Below are 12,676 nucleotides of genomic sequence, written 5' to 3'. Positions count from 1 at the left end.
ACCTCTCCCTAACACACACACATACATACACACACACACACAGAGGAGTATGCACATGTGGTCTTTTAAAGATTCTTTTCCCAAAGGCTGTATATCTGCTTTTTAATATTTTAGTCAGTTATGTCACATAAAGAATATCACCAGAGAAGATCCAATTAGAAAATTCCTTACCTGATGCCCTGCTTGCCATCAGCTTTAATAGTTTGTTTGAACTAAATGTTTTGCACTTAAGAACCAGAGGTGTTTTAGAATTTTATTATTGCATTTAGGAATAAATCTTAATCAGAAGTGATGCCTTTGAAGTAACAATTAGGGCACAGAGCCCAAAGAAGTGTTTCAAAAGAAATTTGTAGAAATATTAATTTATGATCTTTTTATTCTTCTCAGACATTAGCTTTTTTTGATGTTTAGCTATGGAAAATATGCTCTATGGATTCTTGAGCCCCACACTACTGTTTCTATAAGCTATAAAAATACAAGGAAGAAGTCTTGCTTACTTGCTATTTCTCCAGTGCCTGGGAAAGCCTTTGCTCACAGCAGAAATAAATCTTTGTTAAATGAACAAGGGCATTTACTCTTAACAGTGGCTACAAACTTGAAGAGAGTCAAATTTAATACCATAGCTCATTTTTGAAATCTCACAACCTGGAAAATCATCTGGTGTCCCATCAGAAAAGAGGATCAATTTTGGTTTAATTGGTTAGAATATGATTTATTGCTAATGAAAAAATTTGCTGTTTTGAGCTTTTCAATTCAGGGAGTTGCACCTTAAGGAACATGTATTTAATTAATAAGATTGTGCACCACTGTACAGCGTATGGAATATAGCCACTATTATATAGTAACTTTAAATGGAGTATAATCTATAGAAATATTGAATCACTGTTGAACACCTGAATTTAACATAATATTGTAAATCAACTATACTTCAATTTAAAAAAAGAATGAACTTCTTTAAAACTTGTAGGTAGAAGCAAACTGTAATGTGTTACCACTATCAAATAGTGACTTTGTTTTGCATTTTGAATGTCAATCTGCTGGCAATGTTTATCTAACTTATTTTATATAACAAAAAATGGGAACAGGTAGACTAAATTTCATTACTTAGAATGCTTACCAAATAAACTATACTGTCCTGTCTCTTGCTTTTTGTAATATTAATAAAGACTAAGGATTATGCAGATCATAATCTATATAGATTATATATATATGTGCACACATAATCAACATCAGTTGGATAGCTGGAAACACTGATATATTATTAAAAGCAAACAAAAAAAATCAGTTTTCAGTGGCCTGATAATCCATGCTTAAGTACACATCTAGCACCCAGGGGGTGTTAAATACTATACAGATACATATATATATAGATATATATTTATGTATAGTATGTATATATAACGACTTGAGAGTAAATTCCAAATTATTCAGCTGTGTGTATTTATAACTTTTCTCTTGATAATTCATTTGCTTCAAACATACATTAGTTGGGGAAGTGATTCATTAGTTTGTAAAAGGCAGAGCAAAATGTACAGACAGACACTCCTAAACATACATGTATGCATGCTGTTGAAACTTGCAAATAAAAGCAAATGTAATGCATTATTAATCTAGAATAGTGACTCTTTGCACTTAAATATGAAACTTCTGGGAATGTTTAATCTGACTCTAATTAGCAAAAACAAGCACGGATATATGCCTCAGTCATCATTACAGATGGTAAGTTTAGATTATAATCAGACATTCTTCTATAAGGTCATTCTTTCCAACTTTAGATACAGTTAGCATTGGAAATCAGTTTTTCTCCCTAATAAAACATTTTGAGGCAATATTTAATATTGAAATAGCAATCCCTTATTTACTATTTATTACTAGTAATAATAATACAAGTCCCTTATTACTAGCCATTTACTAGTTGTAAATGTACTGGTATTTGCTATTAACTCATTTGTATAAATGAGTTTTGAGACTATATTTTCTATTTAGATAGTATTTTAATAGATATTGGCTTCCTTAAAAATAAATGGTGAATGTTATTTAGAATTCTAAACTGCAATTAAACAAGTGACAAATATGATTTACTGTGCAGTGTCTATGTGTTTAACATTTGGGAATTCAGCCAAAGCGGACAGCCACACAGCCTTTCCATTTCTTGTTTTTATGAGCTCTTCTGTGGGAAATCTTCAAGAATTCGGTAGAGTTCCATCAAAATGGAAGGATCTGTTTGTCACTTATACCTATTGGTACACTCAGTTTTACCCTGTAGAGGCGACTGAGAAAGTCATGTAACTTGCCTTTCCATATCTAATGGTAAAAATAAAGAATCTGCCTGCAAAGTGGAAGACCCAGTTTCAATCCCTGTGTTGGGGAGATCCTCTAAAGAATGAAATGGCAACCCACCCTGGTATTCTTGCCTGGAAAATCCCACAGCCAGAGGAGCCTGGCAAGCTATGGTCCATGGGGTTGCAAAGAGTTGGATACGACTGCACGACTAACACTTTCACTTTCCATATCTAATGGTAAAAATAGTTAAAAGAAATATTTTCAGTGTTTGGGACAGAGATATTTGTGTGTGTGTGCCCATGCATATTTTCAGGTTCTTGGAAGGATGGCTTGTGGGAATGGGGAGTGTGTAGCTGTTCCTATAGCTGGGTACCTGAAATCAGACTTCAGGATCCTCAGGCTTCCTTGAAGGGAAATTCAATCCAGTTGACTCTTGACAGAACTAAGTAATGGGAATTGTCTTAAACACATTTATGGGCTCAGGTCCTATAGAAATTGAAAAGTTAATCTATTCTTCTGTAACTGCAAAACCCTATTCATGTAGAGTAATGGCATCAAAAGAGAAAGTCATCACAGGTCTCTTTTTCAGATTTGCACATATACAGTTTAAACATGGGAATGTCTGAAAAAGGGGTACATATTTAAATTGGGCCCACCAGGACCAGGCTAGGAGTGTGGCTACTGGCCTAGTAAGGAATATATTTGTGTCCATGGGGTGAGGGCAGGCTTCTCCTAAAGGCATTCATTACAAATAATACACCTCACTGTGCAGGTAACATGAAGCTCACAGGTCACCAGATTTCCCACTCCGGTCTACATAGGCACAATTGCTTTAAAATTTATTTTATTGAAGTATAGTTGATTTACAAGGTTGTGTTAATTCCTTGAACTCATTTCCACTACCTCTGCCATAACTAGGCACTCTCCCTCCAGAGTAGTCTGTGCAACACAATCAGCTGACAGATGGTCATTTTATGTTTTCTAAGACGAGTATTGACATTTTTGTACCAAATTCTACTTCTCTCAGACTCAGTGATCTCCTCCATCCATGACATTAACATCCAGTAATAGAATATGACATTGGGCTGCATCCTTCAGTAAGAGAAATTGCTATCCTCCTTTGCTCACTTTCTATTAGCAAACTTGTTAGTTGCTAAAGAAATCCAAAAGTAGGAAATGAGGAAAATCAAGTAAACATATAAATCAGTTGCTTCATTAAACTCGGTGTGTAAGAATCCTTGTTTACTAATTTTAAGGGTCTAAAAGGAAGTTTCAGAGAAGGCAATGGCGCCCCACTCTAGTACTCTTGCCTGGAAAATCCCATGGACAGAGGAGCCTGGTAGGCTGCAGAGTTGGACATGACTGAGCGACTTCACTTTTACTGTTCACTTTCATGCACTGGAGAAGGAAATGGCAACCCACTCCAGTGTTCTTGCCTGGAGAATCCCAGGGACGGGGGAGGCCGTCTATGGGGTCACACAGAGTCGGACACGACTGAAGCGATGCAGCAGCAGCAGCAGCAGCAGCAAAAGGAAGTTTTGCTTTTCGCTGACAAAGGTCCATATAGTCAAAGCTATGGTTTCTCCAGTAGTCAAGTACAGATGTGAGGTGGACCATAAAGAAGGCTAAGCACCGAAGAATTGATGCTTTTCAACTGTGGTGTTGGAGAAGACTCCTGAGAGTCCCTTGGACTACAAGATCAAACCAGTCCATCCTAAAGGAAACCAACCGTGAACATTCATTGGAAGGACCGATGCTGAAGGTGCTTCAATATTTTGGCCACCTGATGTGTACAGCTGACTCACTGGAAAAGATCCTGATGCTGGGAAAGATAGAGGGTAGAAAGAGAAGAGGGCGGCAGAGGATGAGATGATTAGAGAGAATTACCAACTCAATGGATATGAGTTTGAGCCAACTCTAAGAGATAGCGAAAGACAGGGAACCCTGGCGTGCTGCAGTCCATGAGGTTGCAAAGAGTCAAACACGACTTATTGACTGAACAACAAGAAGCATAACTTACATATTTACAGACAATGCTCATGAAAGCTTTGGGTCCCAAAGTCTTTTGTGGCATTCATGTTTGACTGAAATTGTTTTAAAAAATCTCTAAGACTTATCTGTTAAAGATTTAAAAATGGTTATCCCCTGCAAGTTCCAGGAAAGAAATTATCAGATAAATTTCATGTGAAACCACCAATTATTAGACTTATTGCATTTACAAGCATCAGTTCTATACCAACTTCTGGCTCTTAAACAGACATAAAAACAGCATCATTATCTCATTTTTCCTTCCAAGAAAGTAATAAAAATCATTCTTTTGAAAAATTACCAGATATGCATAAAACTTTTAACTTTAGCAGAAATCAAAAATAGAGTAAAAGAGATAAGGGGGAAAAAAATAACAGCAATAAATCTTTATTGAGGTTTTTTTTTTAACAAAATAATTTTAAAAACAAAAACCCCCACATGTAAACAAGAAAGTAAATAAAGTTAGTTGGCATTATTATGTACATCCAAGAATCAAAGCAAGTCCTGTGTTAACATTCCATAATCAAGTAAAATGTTTTGATCCATCAATGTTCAGGGTAACTGCATTTAATGTTATCATAATGGAATCTTATCTTTGAACATTATAAAATGGTTTATGGATTATAAAGTTTAGGTTTTCATTTTTCTCATCAATCCTTATGCCATATGTCCACTAGTCCTAAAATGTATTTATGTTTTCCATATTAGTCCAAAACATCCACTGTCCCAAATTAACCAAGTTACAGCTATTTGATCTTCTTCAGAAGAGTTTTTAAAGGGTGGGATGTGCTAAAATCCATATATGACAACATCATTTTTCAAAGCTAACCTAATTCTAAATTCTAACTAACCTGCCATGTCTTCATTTCTTCTCACTTTCAATACATACATTAAATATCATAGCAACTTTACATTAAAAAATGCAGTTAATACATCAATACACATTCAGGCAGTAATTTCTGACAAAGTTGTAGTTTATTTACCAAGAAAAAAATGCTAATTTTTAAAATTTAGGTGGAGTACTGTCATAGTAGTATTAATTAATTAAGAATGATGGCTTCATCAAACCCCAATGAGGGTTTGATATACACATTAATACAATTCAAAACAAGAGATTAAATTATAATTGATATGGAGGAAATCTCCTCAGTTCTGGGAATAAAGACCAAAATATATCGTTTTATTAATATAAAATGTTATTAATTCAGTGTCTGTTTTTGCTAATTATATTTAATTCACTTTATAAGTTTTAAAAAAAAAAGCCTGGCTAATTTTTCTAAGAGGCTTCAATTTGAGTTTAAAATGTTGTTCTTTTCTGTCAGTTAAAATAATTTAAAGATGTGCACAATATGTTTGTACTGTTTAAGGCAGGTGCCAAGCACATTTTCAAAGGTAATAAACTTACCAAGTAGAATGTTCTCCCAAAGGAAAAGAAAAGCTCATAACAGTTTTTGTTTAAGACAGATGTTCAACTAGCACTCTTCTTTTAGGTGATTTAAAAATAATTTGGCAGCTGAACCGCCTATGGTCATAACACATATCACTTACAAAGGACAAGTAACAGACGCAGAATTAATGGTATACTTTTAATATTCTTACAAGTCTCTTTAAGTTGGTGCCTTGTGGCTTTAACAAGATTTGTATTCTGTGTAAAAAGATTCAGAACATAAATACACTAAGGAATGAATATAATTTCTCTATGCCATGCAGAAAAGAAGTCAACATTTTACACATCATCACTTTCAAAGAGTTCTAATTAAAATCCAAACTGTTCCCATTTTTGCATCATTGTCATTCTTTGGCAAAAGATTCAAAATAGCCATGGGTTAGGAAACAACTGTTTACTCATGGTCTTCAGTTTTGCAAAATAAATGTGCTTTGTAAAAGGAATCTTCACTGTGCCTGGTTTATACTAAATAATTATAATAGGCAAAATATAATGGCTTTTTTTATTAATCTACTCCTAAAGCTTTGAGTTGCCGTTCAATCTCTTCATCGGAGATTGTAGACTTTGAAGTAGAGGCAGATGGTAAGCTTCGGGCAGCTGATGGAGCTTTGGCCATCTATATTAAAGACAGAAAAAGAGACAAAAAAAGGTGTATTAACAAACTTTTGGGTTAGGACATAAAGGATGTGCTGCAAAGAGGTGTAATTTACTTTTCAAACAGATATTAAAAAAACACCTAACATAAAGGAAAACTTAAAACAATGAAGAGAAAATATTTCCATCTGAGAGAATAGGACATTCATTTATACCTTTCCAGAGATTTCAATTCCAATTTCATCAAGAACTTGATTCACAATATCTTGGCTTTCTTCTTCATCATCAGAGCCATCAAAGATGTCATCAAGTGTGTCATTGACTTGAGAGGAGAAGAGGAAACAAAGCAGTTACTTTCAAACAGATTTCAGGTTAGGTTTATATTTTTAGAAAAAGGCCCAGCAATGTAATTTACACAGTGCAAATAAAATCTATGAATAGATGGAGAAAAGTAAATACCTTAGGTAGTTTACACTTAAGGAGAACAGAAGGAAAAAAAAAAACAGATTCTGTTAAATGGAAAGGTAAATGATTATAAAAGTTTCGAATGGAAGAGATGACACCCATCTGGAAGGAAGAAATACTTGAGATGGTCACTGAAGGACACATAGAGATACAGTGGCATAACCAAAGACATAGTGGAAAGCAATGGGGATGCATGTAAGGAAGAGTAAGTTCTTCTGTTTGACTATGTAAGGTGTACAAATGGAAAGTGGTTGGGAAGGAAAGAATTTTAAAAAACTGGCCTATGATGGTTATTATGATACTGGGGAAGGTCCCAGAGGAAGAAAGACAAGTAACCTAGCCTGATCTCACCATATGTACCCTGTTAATTGGGTGTCTGGTAAACACACTAATATTTGCCAGCAAGAGAATCCCTGTTTATGAACTTGGCAGGCTGTTTTTGTTTTAAGATTGTTGTAGCCACAGCCTATGGGTTTATATATATGAGTCCCTTGAAAATAACACATAAGATAGGTGACCATCTGAGGTATAAATTTAATATATTTCCTACACTTTGTAAATGTTCTGTTCAACATGAAATAAGCAAATGGATTAGACATATCACCTATGATGCTTACGTCTGTTATGGGAAGAAAAGATTTGGAGAGTCATTTTGGATGGCCCCGCCTTTCTCCCTGTTCTGCATGAGCATCTTAATAGCTTGTTTCCTTGACATTGCTAATAAAGCTTGATATTGGTTAAGATCTCTACTGAGCATTGTTTAATAATTTTGATTTTTTGTGTTAGTTTAACAGTATAAAATCAACTGGAAAAAGCTAAAGAGCTTAAGGCCAAAAAAAAAACAAAGGAATACCATCTCTGAAAAAGTAAACTGAATGCTAAACTTTTATTTAGAATCTCAGTTCTTACACTTAGTAACTGTGCAACTTTACAGGAAGTCACTTTGTCACTCCGGGCCTCAATATTTGCATTGAAAAAAGGGGCTTGACCTGAAAATTGTTTTTGATTTATGATGTGGGACTTTATTTTTGTAGTCAGAAAAGTGCCACTATGGGAATCTGATCTGCATGCTCAGAAGTAAGCCTCCAGAAAAATTTTTCAGCAGTGATACTCAGATGGTAGTGAAGTAACAAGGGCTGTAGGGAGTCCAGGTTAGAGTTAATAAGGGCCTGAATGAAAAACTACTCCCAGAAAAAAATGAAAGAAGAGGACAGGGAAGAAGCACCAGAATGGTGCAATCAGAATTAGCAGAGAAAAATGCTTTCAGGAGAAGTGTTAGCAAATAAAGATGTAATAAAAAATTTCCCAAAGATCTTGTTTCTAAAACCTGAATGTGAACAAGCATTGGAACAAAACTGTAAAATATAAATTCTAATTAGAAAAAGATATGTCCATCTAAACCTTGTATTTATCTTTGGACGAAAATACCGTTAATACACTTTACTGAAAAAATGAATAACCAACAATAACTACTACTCTTTCAGACTTGCAAATTACTAAAATACAAATGAGAACAGTGACAGAAAAGAGCTTTAAATACAGGAGTATTGATTCTCTTCATTATGGCTTAATGGAATATTTAATTCCTCCACTAAGATGTGCTCACACCTGTGCAATCATTGGAATCCACATAAGGATGTTAGATACTATGATCATTATATAAATGGCAATTCTCTCGGTCACTAAAAATTCACTAATGATGTTTTTGAAAAATTATATTTTTAAAAGTAAAGGTTAAAGTAAAAACTAAAGAATTTTTGAAACTGTCAAAGACATGCATGTGTGCTCAGTCATGACTGACACTTTGTATCCCCATGAAAGACAGCCCATGAGGTTCCTCTATCCAGAGAATTCTCCAGGTAAGAATACTGGAGTGGGTGGCCATTCCCCTCTTCTCCAGGAAGTCTTCCCCACCCAGGGATCAAACCCAGGTTTCCTGTATTGCAGGCAGATTCTTTACATCTGAGCCACCATGGAAGCCCCAAGAATACTGGAGTGTGTATCCATTCCCTTCTCCAGGGGATTTTACTGACCCAGGGATTGAACCCGGGTGTCCCACATTGCAAGCAGATTCTTTAACATCTGAGCCACCAAGGAAGCAGTGTCATTAAACCACAGAAGGAAAACAGATACTCTGAAATAAAATACTATGACTATCGTGAATTTAGTAATCCTAGTAATTCAGATACTACTTTATACGATAAATGCTGTCAAATTAAAATGCTAGGAGACAAACAACAGCTAAACTGAGAAATCCCTACATAGTTGTAAAATAGTTAGACAATATCTTTGTGAAACAATGATGCCAGTTTTGACGTATTATATAAGTAACAATTCAATGTATTATACAAGTAAGAATTCAATGTTGACCAGGGTGCTGTGAAGGGTCACTCATTTGTTATCGATGAAATAAAGATTGGATAGTCCTTCTGAAATAATCTGGTAGTTTGAACCAAATTGAGAGTCCCTTGGACAGCAAGGAGATCCAACCAGTCCATCCTAAAGGAAATCAGTCCTGAATATTCATTGGAAGGATTGATGCTGAAGCTGAAACTCCAATACTTTGGAAACCTGATGCAAAGAACTGACTCATTGGAAAAGACCCTGATGCTGGAAATGATTGAAGACGTGAGGAGAAGGGGAAGACAAGATGAGATGATTGGATGGCATCACCGACTCAATGGACAGGGAGTTGGTGATAGACAGGGAGGCCTGGTGTACTGCAGTCCACGGGTTCACAAAGAGTCGGACACGACTGAGCAACTGAACTGAACTGATTTGAACCCAAAGTCTTATAAAAGTTAATAGTCTAAGAACACTGAAGAAATTCAGACAAAGATATTACAGAAACATATTTATCAAAGGACTGTCAAACAAAATGAACATGTTAAAACAATCTTACCAACCAATATGAGAATTGTTCAATAAATTAGGATATATTGATGTTATATAACATTAAAGCCATTAAAAAAAAACCCAGAAAATTCAAGGTTATGAGGAAATGTTTGTTTTATACTACTATGTTTTTTAAAGGCAAGATTCAAAATCATCTATGTCATCTCACTTTATAAGATATATAAAATATAGGAAAGAAATAAATATTAACACTATAGGTAGTATAATGATAAATTTGTTTACAGCCATATTCTTCTTATTCCTCATATTTCTATCACAGTATGTAGTTTATACTCAACTAGAAGAAAATTAAATATTAAATTTAGACTCTGGAGGGGGAAAAAGAAAAAAGAATGAAAGAGCTCCATTATCTCTACCTCTAATATAAATAGATCTTCTAGAGTATGAAATATATAAGATCTTCTATAATAAGAAAATACATAAATAAATCTTCTATATATTTACAGATCTTCTACAGTATGAAATAATCAACACAACTCTTAAATTATCTAACTTATAGTAGGAAGCATTGTTTTATTCACAAGTTGGTTTTGATTCTCTAATCTATAAAGTAAAACTGCTGAGGCCAAATAGCACAGAAATATGGCCATCACATATTTTACATTTTTCTTTCAGCTAAATGTTAATAGAATTTTGAGCCTTACACAAAAACTCGATGAAATTTCAATATAATCATCTATTTAGAAGGGAGCTGCCTTATTTCTTTTCTCATTTTGTGTCTTCATGGATGAGACTATGAGGTTGTTAGTAAATAAACTTGCTAATTGAAAGATGAAAAAACTGAAAATTTCATTACAAGTGATTAAACTTACTCATTTCTTCAGTCATTTCCATTTTCATGTTTTCCTTCTGGAAATTCTGCATTGTCTGTAATGTCTTTTGTGGATCCATCTTCTTGTTTACTGCCTGCATTGTCTTTAAACAGATGAAAATAGTCATGTTACATACATAAATATGAAAATTTTACTATGGAATAAGTTCAAAGGGAACACATCAATAAAGGTAGGTTTTTTAAAAGATAAACATTCTGCCATAATCAAACATGAAAGTGTTAATATTATAAAAAAAATTAAACCACTCATTTGGAAACCATCTGCTTAACATCTACATAATAAAGACCACTGTGGAAAAACTCATCTGAACAGTAGGCAAATAATTATGTAATAAAAAAATACTGCTAACAAAATCCATTGCTACTCATATAGGAAAACTACATTTGCCTATTATGTGGCAAGCAGGTAATGTCTAAATTAAAAAAAAAAATTAATTTTTTTCCAAAAATTTTCATGTCTGAATTAAAGGACACATATTTAACTTATTCATTTAAAACCATGATTTCAAGAAATGATAAAAACACTGAGCTTTGCAAAAAATATGTGAATACTTTATATTCACAACTAATTTTGTTAAAACAAATTAATGATATCAAGTATGGCCAAAATATTTAATATATTATTATATGTATCTGGGTATATGTGTTTATCATATGTGTGTTATATAAAATATGTCAGTTCAAAGAGAGGAAGCATACACAGTCTTTTATGCATGCTGCAGACAAAATAATTTTTTCAAATACAACACCGTACTCTCCCATCCCCCACCAGCTCACACATACCTAATTCTCTAGGGGCTTTGCGTTGTTCTTAGCATTGAAAACCCAATTCCATACCTTGACCTGTGAGACCAAACATCCTAACCCTGCCTAACAAGCCAGTCTCATTCTGTACCACTGCCCTCTAGGTACAATGATCTTCTATTTCCTTAAATGTACTGTGTTCCCTCCCACCACAGGACCTCTGCATACACTGTCCCTCTGCTGGAATGCTCTTCTTTACTTGCTTTCACTATAAATATTTCAGATTTCAGTTTCCCACCTTAGGGCAGCAGTTTCTGACACCCTAGGTTAGAATAGATATTCCTGTTAAATCCTATTCACTAAAGATAAAAGTTTACTTTATGTATTGGTGTAAATTATATGACTTTACTTGCAAATTACAGTACTGCTACAAAAATATACTAATAACAACTACGACACTGACAATGATAACAGAGCAGCTAATGCTGATATATATTATTTTTGTGTGCCAGGAACTGTTCTAAGCACTATATGTATTCAATATAATAAGATTTAAAGTTAAATACATTTAAACCTAACAAGTCTTTATGTGCTAGGTATTACCATTTCCTCTCTATTACAAATGAAGAATGAAAAGCTTGTCGAGATCACACAGCTATCAAGAAAGATATGAAACCAAGTAATCTGACTCCAAAGCTCATATTTCTAATCACTGAATTAAAGGGAAAAAAAGTAAAAGTGTTATTCAGTCATGTCGGACTCTTTATGGCCCCATGGACTGCGGCCCACCAGGCTCCTCTCTCCATTGAATGTTCCAGGCAAGAATACTGGAGTGGGTAGCCATTCCCTTCTTTAGGGAATCTTCTTGACCCAGGACTGAACCCGGATCTCCTGCATTACAGACAGATTCTTTACCATCTGAGCCACTAGGGAAGCCCAATCACTGAACTAAAACTGCCTCTCAAATGGGCTGCTTTGTAAATAGACTTTAATCAGCACCTGCCTGGTTATGCTTCCCATTTCATCCCCATCACTAATTATACTTCCTACTTAGAGGACCTAAACAAATATTTCTTGAATTAACAAATTTTAAATTGAAGTGAAAATTCTAAATCGTACATTGCTATATGGGAGGGCCATATTAGGTATGTTTTATTCCCCTATCACTTGTAGAAAACTGCAAAATGAGTTGTCTTCCTCCTCAACATTATTGAAAGGTTATCCAGCTCAGGTGTGTGATCTTCAGATAGGACCTTATCTTCAAATTAGACAGACATTTAGTTCTATCGATTCGTAAAACCAAAAATGGAAAACAAAGATTTTTGCTCTTAACCATGCATTTCCACTGTAAATGACTAAGATCCATC

General features: G+C 34.4%; 1 protein-coding gene across 1 annotated transcript in view; it reads right to left on the bottom strand.

Moving 5' to 3' along the window:
- Positions 1–4,682: 4,682 nt before the first annotated feature.
- CHMP2B (charged multivesicular body protein 2B) overlaps positions 4,683–12,676 on the bottom strand; it is a 35,143-nt gene continuing 27,149 nt past the window's right edge. Inside the window, exons 4-6 of the mRNA XM_055425979.2 lie at positions 10,546–10,648; positions 6,568–6,674; positions 4,683–6,374 (exon numbers count right to left, since the gene is read on the bottom strand). Coding sequence (XP_055281954.1) covers positions 6,264–6,374; positions 6,568–6,674; positions 10,546–10,648 — 321 coding nt within the window. The 3' untranslated portion in view covers positions 4,683–6,263. The remainder of the gene's footprint in view (positions 6,375–6,567; positions 6,675–10,545; positions 10,649–12,676) is intronic.

This window comes from Moschus berezovskii, chromosome 1, assembly GCF_049115385.1.
Source record: "Moschus berezovskii isolate FMDL1 chromosome 1, NW_MosBer_1.0, whole genome shotgun sequence".
Taxonomy (NCBI): domain Eukaryota; kingdom Metazoa; phylum Chordata; class Mammalia; order Artiodactyla; family Moschidae; genus Moschus; species Moschus berezovskii.
The sequence above is the reverse complement of the archived record's forward strand: the minus strand, read 5'-3'. Positions and strand labels throughout refer to the sequence as shown.